This window comes from Primulina tabacum, chromosome 10, assembly GCF_025594145.1.
Source record: "Primulina tabacum isolate GXHZ01 chromosome 10, ASM2559414v2, whole genome shotgun sequence".
Classification (NCBI taxonomy): domain Eukaryota; kingdom Viridiplantae; phylum Streptophyta; class Magnoliopsida; order Lamiales; family Gesneriaceae; genus Primulina; species Primulina tabacum.
The window spans coordinates 11783023-11797492 of record NC_134559.1 but is presented as its reverse complement, the minus strand read 5'-3'; the positions used below and the strand labels follow the sequence as shown (position 1 = coordinate 11797492).

Genomic DNA, 14470 nt, shown 5'->3' with positions numbered 1-14470 from the left:
TGATTGATGGGTTATCATAACCAACATAAATTTTGATCGTTCTTTGATGTCCCATTTTTGTTCGTTGAGGCGGTGTAATATGCACATATACTATACATTCAAAAATTCTCAGATGAGAAATATCTGGTTCTTTACCAAAGGCAAGCTGCAATGAGGAGTATTTATGATATGCACTTGTTCTGATGAGAATTCATACAGCAGCATGTAAAATTGCATGTCCCCATATAGAAACAAGGAGTTTTGTTTTCATAATCATTGGTCTAGCAATCAATTGTATACGTTTAATCAATTATTCAACTAATCCATTTTGTGTATGTACATGAGCAACATGATGCTCAACAATGATTCTGATTGACATACAATAATCATTGAAAGTCTGGGAAGTAAATTCACCAGCATTATCAAGTATAATTTTCTTGATTGTATGGTCATGAAATTGATTCCGCAATTTTATTATTTGAACAAGTAATCTTGCAAATGCCACATTCCGAGTTGATAATAAACATACATGTGACCATCTGTTGAAGGCATCGATCAATACTATAAAATATCTAAATGGTCCACATAGTGGATGAATTGGCCCACAAGTATCACCCTGAATACGTTCAAAAAACATATGTGATTCAGTTTGGATTTTAGGTGGTGATGGTCTTATAATAAGTTTTCAAGAGAACATGCTTTGCATTGAAACTTATTATTTTGAAATATCTCCAGGTCTTTCAGCGGATGACCATGTGTATTTTCTACAGATCTTCGCATCATTGTTGAACCAGGATGTCCTAATCGATCATACCAATTGATCAGTATTAAAGAATTATCAACTACCATGTTTAATTCAATTGGACTTATATATTTATAATGCAATCCAGTAGGGAGCATTGGTAGTTTTTCAACTACATTTTTTTTTTCTGATTTATGTGTGGTAAGACACATATATTTCTCATTTTCTTCATTTATTGTCTGAGTATCATACCCATGAGAATATATGTCATTAAAACTCAACAATTTTTTTTTTGATTGTGGTGAATACAAAGCATCATTTATCAGAAATTTTGAACCATTAGGTAACAAAAAATATGACTTACCACAATCTTTTATCAAGTTTACAGGACCTAATATTGTATTCACCATTGTTTTTGTTGGTTTTAGTTCCAAGAAATATCTTTTATCTCGGAGAATAGTGTGCGTTGTACCACTATCAGGTATGCAAACTTCTATGGGATTAGTTCCTTGTTTAGCTTTGTTCATAGCAGTTTCCATATTTGAACTTAAAAAAAAAATATGCAATGAAAAAAATTAATGACAATGCATATGTAATTTATTGAAAAATATAAGGCATATCATAATTATACAATAAAACATTATCATATGAGTACATGAAAAATAAATTATTTTACATTTAAATTCCACCAATATATTGTTCATTTTCAGAGAAATCGTTGAGAAAATCTGCAACATCAATATTTTTAATTTCTATTCCACCAGCATATTGATCATTTCCAGAGAAATCATTCAGAAAATATGCAGCATCAAAATGAGTTGAATCACTCAAACGGTCATTGCGTTCAGTGAAGTTGGTCTCCTTTTCTTTCCCCTTTATCGATTCTTTATAGAGCTTAAAATGTGCTCGGGGGCTCGACAAATACGAGACCAATGTCCTGGAGTGCCGTATCTAAAACAAGAACTTTCAAATTGTTTTGAGTGATTTTCATTAACACTCATGTTCTCATTATGCCTTTTCAGTGGGTGGTTCGTGACGCCCTTTTGAGATGAATTATAGAAGTAACTATCTCGATTGTTTTTAAAGCCACGGCCGCGACCACGACCGCGAACACTTCCACATCACGTCCACGAACTCGACCTCGACCTAGAGCAAAACCTTGTCTTTGACTTTGATATTGGTTTCCATGTTTAAATTCATTTTTACTTACAACATTTACTTCTAGAAATGCTGTTGATCTAGTGAGTCGGGACTGATTATTTCTCATTAGCAGCTCGTTGTTCATTTCCTCCACAAGAAGATAGACTGATAAATTCAGAATATCTAGTAAATTCACGCACTCTATATTATTGTTGTAGAGTTATATTTGATGCGTGAAACGTGGAAAATATTTTTTCAAGCATTTCCGATTCTGTAACCTCATGTCCACAAAATTTTAATTGCGAGATTATTCAATATATCTACGAATTGTAATCACTCACTTTCTTAAAATCTTGGAATCTTAATATATTTCATTCATCACGGGCGGTCGGAAGTATAACTTCCTCTATATGTTCAAATATTTTCTTTAGTCCTTTCCACAGAGACATGTGATCTTTTTCGATGAGATATTCACATTTTAAACATTCATCAAGATGTCGACGCAAAAATATTATAGCTTTTACTTTTTTTTTTGTGAAGATACAATTTTCTTTAATGGTCTCACTTAGACCCAATGACTCAAGATACATTTCTACATCAAGAGTCCATGGCATATAATTTTTCCTGTAATGTCGAGCGCACCAAATTCGAGGTTTGTCAAATTTGACATGGTGGTACTAGAAAAATAACAATGGATTTTATTAGTTAAGTTCTATTAATATGACAATAAAAAGTAACGGATAAATTAGAAATACAAGCATTCTTAAAAATAAAAAAAAAACGCGAGACAGATATTCTCCGATAAATACAAGACTAGTGAGTATACTAACCAAAATAATTATACAAAATATCCTTGAAAGAGCCATCTTCTTCTTCTTCGAAAATTTTGATGGAGAAAATTTCTAGGAGTTACAAAATCTTAAAAAAAATAAATGTATGTATATGTAAATTTTGTGGTAATAATATGATATATATAATGTTAATCATGTTTAAATAATTATGTATATCACATCACAATATTATAATGAGGTGTCAGAGACTCTTTTATATAATATTGTGACATTATACAAATATATGTATAATTATTATATAACACAATAAAAATATATAAATAGTGAAATAATCACATCACGTTATTATAATGAGGTGTCATAAACTCCTTTTATATAATAACATGATATTATTCATATATATATACACAATAATTAAATAGTTACATAATAAAATTATATAAGCAGTGTAATCACATCACGTTATTATAATGAGATGTCATAAACTCCTTTTATATAATAACATAATATTATACATTAAATATATATATAGTAAAAATAAATAAACAGTAAAATAAATACTCTTACTTTTCAATAATGTTACATTTTTCTTGTGTTTTGGAGCTTGGAAAAATATGGAGAACCGAACCTTCGAGTATCGTGCTGATAACGTGTTAAAAGTAAAAATTTACGGTAAAAATTAAAAATCTCAAACCCACAAAATTTATCAAACTACACACTTTATTAAATTTTCTCTCCACTCAATTGTGATTTTCTTCTCAAATTGAGAGACTTATTTATAAAATTTCTTTGAAAATAATCCAAAAATAAATACATCATTACATACATCATCACACACTAATTTTTAATATTTACAACTCTTATTTTCAACATTCAAATATTTCAATTCTTATTTTTCAACATTCAACAATTCTTTATTTTCAACCATTAGAAAATAAATATTAAAAAAAATATTTTTTTTAAAAAATAAAATTTAAAAAAAAAATGAGAGAGAGATGGACGTTCATTCTTTTTGACGCCGACTCACAACAGAGACAGTGTTAACCCCAATGTGGGTGCACTAATGGCCGTGTTCCACTTCTTCTTTTAGACTTTTCAAATATTTTCTTTCTGGGCCAACAATTACATTTTTAGGCCACACCCCTGACTTACACAACATACTTCGGTTACAATAATTATTGTAAATCATGTACATATTAATTACTTGAATTCGAAAACAATTTAGTTGTAGCAGGAATATTTTTAAAATTAACGGACTAAAGTACTAAAGTTAACTTAAAGCCCTCGGCTTTTAAATGGTATATTTCCAAGTAATCCAATAAATTTACTCAGGCGAAGCAATTTCCATGGATGTTGAAACCACAAACAAACACAAAAGTTTGCATTTTTTCAATATCCCAACTTCGAATTTATATCAATATTCTTACACGAGGGGGGCACTAATAAAAAATAAATAGTGAACATATCAAAGAATACAATATTGAACCATTTCTTGGCCACCAGTTTCCGCCAGTTTCCTTTGAACTAAAAAATAACCCTTTTTGGTATGATTTTACGTCTATCATGAGGCGACACGGAGTCGCTTTACAACAGCAGAAGCTACACAAGAAATGGTGAAGGTAGGGATAGAATACAAAGAATAAATACTCTGAGTCATGCCAACAGTCCACTAGATGTATAGTTTGGGAAAATTTGTTTTAAATTATCAAGAGTTTCGGGTAAAAATTTCCTCCCGAACAAATAACATGGCCGCAGGGTACCATTCCACAAGCAGGGGACTGTTTTCGTTTCGCTCTACAGGTCAGAAGACATTTTTTTATCAGATTGTTGTGATAATGGGAGCTTTAACTAAGTGTACGGTAAAAGATCCTCACCGGTTCCTCGCTTGTAATATGGGCACTTTCCACAATAGACTGCAATTAGTAGTCAGAAATAAGTTTCAGGTTTTCGATTACTTAAAACGAAAAACTTGGGAACAGGCAAATAAAGGCCATGAATGTATGTATGATGGAAAAACTCAATAGCCGTACCGTAAGATTTCTCATCAGCTCTAACGTTATATCTTGTGCCTGGTATGATCTCGGATGCCACTTCCTTTCAGACCAATCAACATATGTTACTGACCAATTGGCGATACCAGCAGGATCCACGATCTGAAAAGGCGAGGAAACAATACACGAAAACAAAGATATCAAAAACCAGGAAGAAAAGAGAGGAAAACATCTTAGAAACTTGAGAACAGAAGGTACTACTGGGCTCACATAGAAAAAAGTGGGTAAATAGTGTTCATCAGAGTAGCAGTTGCGTCCCTCCATGTCTGGCTGTTCAACGAAAAGGAAACAGATAGCTGTAGAAATGAAGTCATTGCACAACACCCGCGAAATAATAGAGTTGCAATTGGCAATTGAAATTTGGACAACTGAATATAGATAAAAGGATCATTGTCCGATTCTTCGTCTAACTTTCTATCTTCTTGAACAGGTTTTCAGGAACAGTAAGAAAACCCAAAAACCAATAAAACAGAACGGACGTGTGATTTACACACATCTGCTATCGTTTATAAAACAAAGATTCCTAACAGTAACACTTTAGAGGTATCGTGATAAACAAAAGTAAAAGAGGAACTATAAAAGAAACCTAAAAAAAATGCCTCTTCAGTTGCATAGGCATGCATTATTTGACAGCCAAGAAAGACTATCAACTCAGGAAATATGGCAAAACACATAATATAAATCCAGGGCTTTTATTTGCATGGTCCAAAAGCACTCTATACTGGATAAACTGTTGGCCCATCATAAATTGAAAGGGAAATTTTTTTTAATCACAATTGGCTCGTCGCGCTCTTTACTTGGTCATCTAATGAGTTTAACCATAAGCTTGAAGATGTTACTTCAGGCCAACCCACTCTTTAAGAGCTGGATTCTATATTTTCCAGGAGCTCACGAAAATGGTCAAACCGGGGGCTTGAATCTGAAATCCATAATATCATTTTACACACAATCTCTTTTTCCTGATAATTCACATTTAGAGCTAAATAATCTACATGAAAATAATAATAAAAAAAAGTCGTGCATTGCCTATAAAAAAATCAAAATTTGATCACCTTGCAATAATTTCTGAATTTTGTATAGTAAAGATTATCAGCCATAACTACAATAGCATGCTGCCGCTTCATTGTGAACCACTGCATAATTTAAAACTAAGGCATTGTCATAAGAGATATCAAAGATATTGAGCACAATGAGTTAATACTTGGTGACCAACTTCTTGTTACTAAACTGCAGAGACGTAACTGCCCCCTAAAACTGATATATGAACAAATGAACCAAAAGATTACACCCACACCTGTGAACCCTTTCGAAAATCTTTCTTCTCGACTTCAGGCAACATATATTCAATGTACCTCCCACTTCCATGCACACCAAGATCCTCAAAGCTGCAGAAACACGTCTCCCATATTTATATAAAAACGAAGAGTGATGTAAACTACCACAATACTAGTTCTTAAAAAAAAGTCATGTAAATAAATGAATTTTATTTATAATGATTAACTAGATCATCGATGTGTCACTTTTATTATGAAATTACTCATAGTGCTAATAATCTAGAAATGGCTCCGTTCAACGCCCTTCTAAAGTTAAAAAACAGTATCATAATCTGTTCAACCTTATTGAAGACTTGTTCTTTATATGTCATTAATGTAGTATCAAACGTGTTTAAACCTAACTACAGAGCGTTCATAATAAAAAGTCCAGCTAGAGAAAATGTGGCTACATAAAAAAAGTAGACTTACGAATCTATGAAGCTAATATTTGCAGACATGAGATAGTTATACACATAATCAAAATTGCGAAGGGGTACGCAGCTGCAGTCCAAGAAAAAGTTTTTAATTAGTATACGACAGCATAATGAGTTGCATAGATTTGTGAAGATAAAATTAACAAAGACACAATTCTATGGCAACCTGTCGGAAAGTAACACAAAGTACTGATTATCTGGATCTTTGAGTGCATTTGCTAAAAGCCGTCTTTCAGCTTCAACCATGGAGATTTTCCCCCATTCTACCTGCAACTTTCAACCATTAATAAAACAGAAAATTTTAAGTTTACTACCAGTAGCATAAGGGATGAAACAACAGCATATTTATGCTCCGTATTAGAAGTGTATCATTTTGACTTGTTAATTGAGCAACTGGGAGTTTTGACTGTTCAAAATTTGTACCCTAAGAAATAATAAATGTAATTAGCACGTGCAAAAAAAAATGATACTGCTGTTGTAGAAAATGAAACTGTTTCTGGTTTCTAACAGAAAACCATATCGTTCACCTCAGAAAAAGGGGAGCACTAAACAACAATAAGATAAATCTACTAGGAAAATGAACTTGGATATTTACATACAACTCAACATTTAGGATGATCCAGACATGATATAAAGTGGAAAGAATTCAACTCTAAATTAGAGAAATATAGACTGTTAGGTCAAGTTAAGAGAAAGACAGAAACAAGAATCCCACCAAAAATTTATTTCGATTTATATAGGAAGAATGTGCAGATGTATATAAAGATATTCACACATTTGTTTTACAAGATTTTCAATTCTTACAGCAGAATTGCGTGCAGCTTAGAATGCAGAAACCAAGATCCACAAAATGGGAAACAAACCTTGCCACTACGAATTTCACGATTGATAAAATAACGGCTAAGATGCACAGGTTTATCCTTGGATGCATGCACGTACACGGAGAACATACTTTCATGCCCCTGCCAATAAAGAGAAATTTGAAAAACTGTATAGAAACAAATAGTCATATTATTCAACAGTGTAAACAAGACCACTTAACATCGATAAAATAAATAGGAGAAAGGTCTTCATTTATTACTGGTATTCTCCCTTTATTTGAAAAACTGCAGCATGATTTCAAATGGCATACCATAGATGAAAAAAGCAATTGAATATAATTTTGTTAAGAATAAGCAGGCAGCAGCAATTTTTATTTCATCCAACATATCGAACCAGATAACAGTAAACAGAAGCACCAAATAAGCAAATTTGATGCATCCAATCCTTTGAAGAGACATCATCTTTGCACGAGGCTTAACTAGTCTCATTTTAAAAAAAGCTGTAAGTGAGCTTTCGAAACTGATATTTCAGCATCACAGTAAAAACTAAGTACCTGAAAAAATTTATCCCATAGCATCTCAAACGGTAAAGCTCCAGGAGTCAGAAACAGAAAGGCTATTTTGGCATTCACAGAAATAGTGAGAGGAATATTAAGAATATCTCTAATTACAACACGAGATGCGATTTCATCATCGGTGAGTTCCCTGGAGGGTTCTCTGACAATTACAGGTGGAAGCCATCTTTGAAATGGCTTGCAGCCATTAGACGTGAATAAATAACAAGGTGCAGAATTCTGAGGTGGATAAATATAGGCACAAATTAAGAACAAGCTGACTAGAGAAACCAAAACAAGAATCCATGTTGGCCTCTTCAACTGACCACGCTGGCGAGGTGCAGTTAATAATCGCACTTCTTTCATGCCTAGACGCCATGCCTTAGCTGTCTTCATCTGATGAATCCCAGGACACCAAAAATACGAAAATGCAGCCAATAATTCTAATCTCTCATCCTAAAGCATACCAGAAATATTGGATCAAACAAAAACTTGAACCTGCAGTGCAGAAAGATATGCTTTAATTTTTTTTGTTATAAACAAATTTTATCAATAATAAATAATATGAATGCACAACTGCCTTAAGACATCCTTTCGATCAAACTTCCGAAACTATAGATTGACCGGCTACTTCAAAGATTTAGACTCCACACACACAATACACATCCATGATTCAAATCAACAAGATCGCATTGATATTTGACCACAAAATATGGGTACTTTGATTGGTGAACAAGAAAAAATCCAGCTCAAACCTGCTGCCCTTCCGGGACAAATCAAAGAAATGGGAATCAAATTTCATAAAAAGTTCAAGTATTTGCAGATCATAGTTTTAACAAAAAACAATCCGTCAACAAAAAGTATTCACTCCGAATAGACCCTAGATTAAAATTTTGAAATATGTCTAACATTCATTCAGCAAAAGAGTGGAATGGAAAGTCTCACAGACTTCTATATAGATCCCCTAAAGTTTGAAGCTAAAAAAAAGCTCGCTCGCGCTCTGGAGAATTAAATCAAATAGTCTATAGTACCCAGAAACAATGGCGGATCCAATTTCATCAGCCGCCTCAACCAACAAGACTCTACAAGATTCAAGGCCAAAGAAGTCAATCAATCCGAGGAAAACAAGGTAATCCAAAAGTCAAAACAAACCAAATTCTGAATCAAACCAACAATTCCAAAAACTCTCGAAATGATCAGCTCCAGTCCATGCATCTAAACACACATACAACACCAAGAATCGAACAAAACATCCCACCCCATCTTTAACTTCTGCCAACTCTCACAACCGAAGAACACGACACATACACACATACACACACAAATGGATATGGTCTCCCCGCAGCTGCATTGAAACGTACCCTTTCAAATTCCCTCCAAAAACGAGACAAAAACCACTCACAAGAAAACGAACTGTCAAACACCCAAAAACCACTTCGATTCACAGAGCCCACCTCCAAGAATGCACTCCCACGGCGAAGTCAACGAGCCACGCCTCGAAACCAGTCAAACCCGATACGAGCATTAGAAGGAGACCGGAGACTTACAGCATTGAAGCAGGATTATCAGTATCTCTGTAATATATACATACGGCCGTGTACAAATAATTATCATTAGAAGTTGTGTGTGAGATCTAGGACAAAAGAACCAATCAGGAGGCGAGTGTGGCTAGCAAACGGGGTGCCGACAAATTTATAATCACGCATAAATATCGTATATAATCTGTATGCAACTCTATAGAAGCGCGGGATATAGACGGGTTCACCCGTACTTTACTGTTCAGATCGAAATGTAGATTGGATTTACTGCTGCGGAAATCCAGAGATGGAGAATTCGAAGCTCAGCGGTGTTTGTGAGTGTGTGTGTGTTGGGAGAACAATGCTCAAAGTTGGAAGACTTTTTGTATTGGAAGAACAGAGTTGAACGGGAAACGGTATAAATTGGCATGCTTCCATATGACAAATTTGAGCCGGCTATTTAAATAGTTTTAAAGGTGTCATTTTCTCATTTAGTCTTTTGTGAAACGATTGATTCATATACGTCACGTACTATTATTTATAATAAAAAATAAATTTTTTTTATATATATGACACAGATAAGAGATATGTCTCACAAAATTGACTCATAAAACCAACTCACATAAGTCGATCTTACTTATATTTACAATAAAAAGTAAAATTTTCTTATATATATGACACAAATAAGAGATATGTCTCACAAAATTGACTCATAATACCAACTCACAGTAAGTTTTTATGGTTCTTTATATGATGGAAATTATTTTTATTTCTTCAATATTAAAATAAATAGTATTATCTTTTCTTTTGTCATTTCACATGGCCAAATATAAATATTATTTTTCAAAAATGGTATAATATCATTTAATGACCTAAAATATAATATCTAAACATTCAGGATGACAGGCCCGTTAAGGTAAAATAAGTCGCTAGAACATAGTATCCTCCGAACGACGGGGTTGTGATAACTTTGTTTCTGTGTATCTTTATGTGCTTGGCCATGTGATTATGCAATTCTTCAATGCTCCGGTATTTAATATACGTGCGAGAATTTGACGCGCGTAGAGTAAAGTAGTGTTTAAAAGAACTTATTTGAAGTTCGTTTTAAGATTTTAGTCAATAAAATGTTAGAAATTGTACGTAGAAGCTGTGTAGCATAAAAAATAAGTTACTGTAAACACTACTTAAATACAGAGAGTTTTAACGTTCGTTCGAAGTTTAAAATTCCTATTCACTCTTACTTTGGTAAAAAAAAAAAAGTTTCACTAGGTTGTTTGTTTTACCCATTGAAAGACCTCGTTAGTTTTATTATGTTGAATTGTACATTAGTTTAGACGTAGAGAATAACTGTTTATAATAGTTGATTTATTGTAATTAAATGAGACTTTTTATGATCGGGAGAATAAAAATCGCAATTTTTGAATAATGAAAATTTAATTTGTTGATTTTGATAAATTATTTGTTGTTTGATCAACGGGTTGGAAAAAATAATAAAATTTCAAGTCGTATTTATTGTCGTATTACTCCAAGTTAATGAAATTCTCAAATGAGCTTCAAACTGTATTTTATATAAAATTTATTATATTTTTTATAATAATATTGATGCAGCTAAAATAAATGAGTCACGTAGACTCCGTACGCGAGATCCGACTGATTAGTGAACTAGTCCACTTGGCCCGTAAATGAGCTCACCTGGCTGGCGAACAGATTCACGTAGATAGTACACAGTTAATTTGCGGGGCATCACCTGCGTCACAAACACTCGTCAAGTGGGTGTCGGGAGGGTTCCCCACGTAGACACTCCAACGCTCAAGTCAGTAAGCAGTTCAAAGAAAACTCAGAGAACAAGCAAGAGAAATTTTATAAAAATGAGAGCCTACCTTGAATTGTCCGGAAACTCCTCTGTTTATAGATTTTTAAGAGAATCTAATGGGCTTGAACTTCTACAAGCATAATCAATATTTTGGACCTCAATAGTGCTAAACCCAATTGATTTTATTAACCCAACAAATAATTGGTCCTTATACCCATCAAATATATAATTTATTACACTAAATTTCAAGCCCCCATAACTCTAGTTCATGGATCCGTCCCGGACTATAGTAATAATGGCTTGTTTGATTTTATGTTAAATTTTGCATATTTTCAAAGATAGAAGATGTTTTTTTCAAACAGTCGTGATATTACATTGAATGATGAATGAATACATTACCAACCTAGAATGATCTTTAGGATATTCATCGGAAGTTACAATCAAATCGATCGAACAGAACTTGAGTATATTAGATTTACCAAATTAACAAAATTATTTGATGATTTACGATATTATGATTCAAACGAATTTCTTCTTTTGTTCTAGAAGAATAAATAATAAAGGTAGTAGACTCATTCTAAGCTATATATCTAGAAGCTATATAATATTCAAACTAGGGACATATTTTCAAAAATATTTCTAGCCATTAATTTTACTGTAATTCGAAAATAATAATCTATACTATGTTGTTAAATTTATTGGTAAAAATTTGTGTGAGACGATCTCACTGGTCATATTTTGTGAGGCTGTTATCTTATTTGGGTCATCCATGAAAAAGTATTACTTTTTATGCTAAGAGTATTACTTTTTATTGTGAATATCGGTAGAATTGATCCGTCTCACAGATAAAAATTCGTGAGACTGTCTCACAAGAGACCTACTCAAATTTAAATATCTCAAATTAACTAATTTTGATGTATCAATATGATATTAAAGTTTTTTTTTTTACAATTTTACTCTTCGTAATATTTGTTAGCTAATTTGCTGATGTTGATTTATTAGTAATTTTTGTACATTTTTTTGTCTTTTTCCAAATTTTTTCTTCAAGTTTATCTTTAATTTATCTAAAAATACAAATTATCTCAATAAATTTTATGTCATATCTTAGAAAAAATAAAATTGATTTTTTACACAAAAATTATCAAATATAAAAAATTTAATGTGTGTGACGGAACATTAATATTTTATAAATGATATCTAAAATCTTAACACATTCTTCTCGTGTATATATATAATATATATAAAAATTATTTTTTGTTTTCAGTATTCTCAATATAACTCGTGCACACGCGCCGGTGAGCCAGCGTGCGAGAGGTCAAGTGGTATCGCGAGTTGGTAGGTGGGTGCGGTCCATTTTGGTTTTGGCAATCATGTTGTAATTAACGTTGTTTGATACTCACGGAAGATTTAGGGTCTGATTCCGGCAAGCGTAACTAGTACAGATGCAGAGTTTTGAAATGGTCCTGAGCCTGAAATCACTAAGAAGACCGTTAGAAGGGGGCCAGGAGGGTGTCCTAGCGTAGCCCCTCCGACGCTCTAGTCAGTGACTGAGGATATATTGTGAGAGCAGCTAAGAGTGCTGCTGAAAATAATATATTGAATGAATAAACTGAACACTCAAACATGGTATTTATAGGAGAATACCTGGACCCTTGATGGGCCTGTCTTCCATTTGGGCTAGGGATGAGCCAGGGGTATTGGGCCCATCCATGGGATATCACCAGTCTCCCCCTCCCGAGTCGAACTGAATCGTAGGTTCAAAGTTCGATTAGTTGTGTTGTCCTCGGTTTACAAGGCGTGGGTTGTGCATTCTCCCCCTGCTTCTTTGTAGGATCGCTTTATTCAAACCAGCACCTCACTCTCGTCATACGACGCATCAATGCCCATCACCCTCGCCCGCAGCTCCGGCCGCCGCCTCGCCTGAGCCGCCGTCTCGCCCAACATCTCTCATGTGCACCTTAGACACCGCCTGGCTCGAGCTCAGCGCACGCCCAAGCCCTCAACGCGCAGCCACGCCCAGCGCGCCCTAGCTCTCCGCACGTAGCCTCGCCCAGCGCACCCTAGCCCTCCGCGCGCAGCCTCGCCCACAGCAGCCTAGCCCTCGCCCTGTCCTTCCTTCTCGCCCCTCGCCACTTCCACGCCCTTCGCGCGCCTCGCCCCTCGCCCCACAGCCCAGCGCGCCTCGCCCTGCCCCTCCTTCTCGCCCCTCGCCCCTGCCACGCGCCTCGCCCCGCCTGCTCGCCCCTCGCCCCACAGCCCAGCGCGCCTCGCCCTGCCTGCTCGCCACTCGCCCCTCGCCCCACAGCCCAGTGCGCCTCGCCCTGCTTGCTCACCCCTCGCCCCACATCCCAGCGTGCCTTGCCCTGCCTGCTCGCCCCTCGCCCCACAGCCCAGCGCGCACGAACCCTCGCCCTACCCCTCCTTCTCCTCGCCTCGCCGCCCCTGCCATGCTCGCCCAGCCGCACGCTCGCCTGGTGCGCCTCTCGCCCCGCACGAGCGCTCGCCCAGTGCGCCATAGCCCAGCGCATCTGTTCGTCCAAGCGTGCCTTGCTTTCTGAAGAGCTTTTGGGAGCGTTGCTCCCAAACCCCCACGACCTGATCGGGCAGGTTGATCCCCATGACCTGATCGGACAGGTCGATCCCCGTAATTTTCGCAGCGGCAAACATCATTCGTTATCGACAAACCCAATAAATTTCTCTAACAAGGTATGCCCTTGTCGCCCTCATCTTCAAGGTCCTCTACTAAGCTTTTGAAGGAAAATAATTTCCACTTCCCCGTGCCTTTGACTCCTCTGCTAAAATAGTTCTTAGCAGGAAAAATAAAACTTCAACCTCCTCAACTCCCTAACTCATCTGCTAGGCGATGCCTTAGCATGAAAATAAAACTATCACCTCATCATCTCGTAACTCTTCTGCTAATCGGGGTCTTAGCAGGAAAAATCAAACTCTCACCTCATTATCTCCTAACTCCTGTGCTAAGCCGGGCCTTAGCCGGAAAAATCAAACTCTCACCTCATTATCTCATAACTCCTCTGCTAAGTCGGGCCTTAGCAGGAAAATAAAAATTCTCCACCCACACACTCTAACTCTTCTGCTAGGCGACGCCTTAGCAGGAAAATAAAAATTCTCCACCCTCACCCTCTAACTCCTCTGCTAAACGACGCCATAGCAGGAAAATAGAATTTAATTTCCAACTCATCCCAGTCTCCTCTGCTAGGCGATGCCTTAGCAGGAAAGTAAATGTTTCACCTCCTCACCCCTGACTCCTCTACTAGGATCAGCCCAAGTAGGTAAAGTTTAATTTTTCTCCTCTCC

At 35.8% G+C, this 14470-nt stretch overlaps 1 protein-coding gene across 4 annotated transcripts; it reads right to left on the bottom strand.

Annotated features, from left to right (window-relative positions):
• Positions 1-4087: 4087 nt before the first annotated feature.
• Positions 4088-9764, bottom strand: LOC142505248 (glycosyltransferase BC10-like). 4 transcript variants are annotated; one of them, XM_075618142.1, is made up of 12 exons: positions 9228-9764; positions 8857-8907; positions 7826-8323; positions 7314-7412; positions 6617-6717; positions 6446-6517; positions 5998-6088; positions 5756-5836; positions 4914-4973; positions 4683-4805; positions 4527-4565; positions 4088-4446 (listed from the first exon to the last, which is right to left on the bottom strand). In XM_075618142.1, exons 3-12 carry the CDS (start codon positions 8219-8221, stop codon positions 4306-4308), a joined length of 1203 nt encoding a protein of 400 aa, XP_075474257.1. In that variant the 5' UTR covers positions 8222-8323; positions 8857-8907; positions 9228-9764; the 3' UTR covers positions 4088-4305. The 4 variants fall into 4 exon arrangements, 3 of the variants coding, with proteins under 3 accessions (XP_075474257.1, XP_075474256.1, XP_075474258.1); XR_012804392.1 differs by lacking the exon at positions 8857-8907 and having other exon boundaries at positions 4914-4999; XM_075618141.1 differs by lacking the exon at positions 8857-8907.
• Between the last annotated feature and the right edge of the window lie 4706 nt (positions 9765-14470).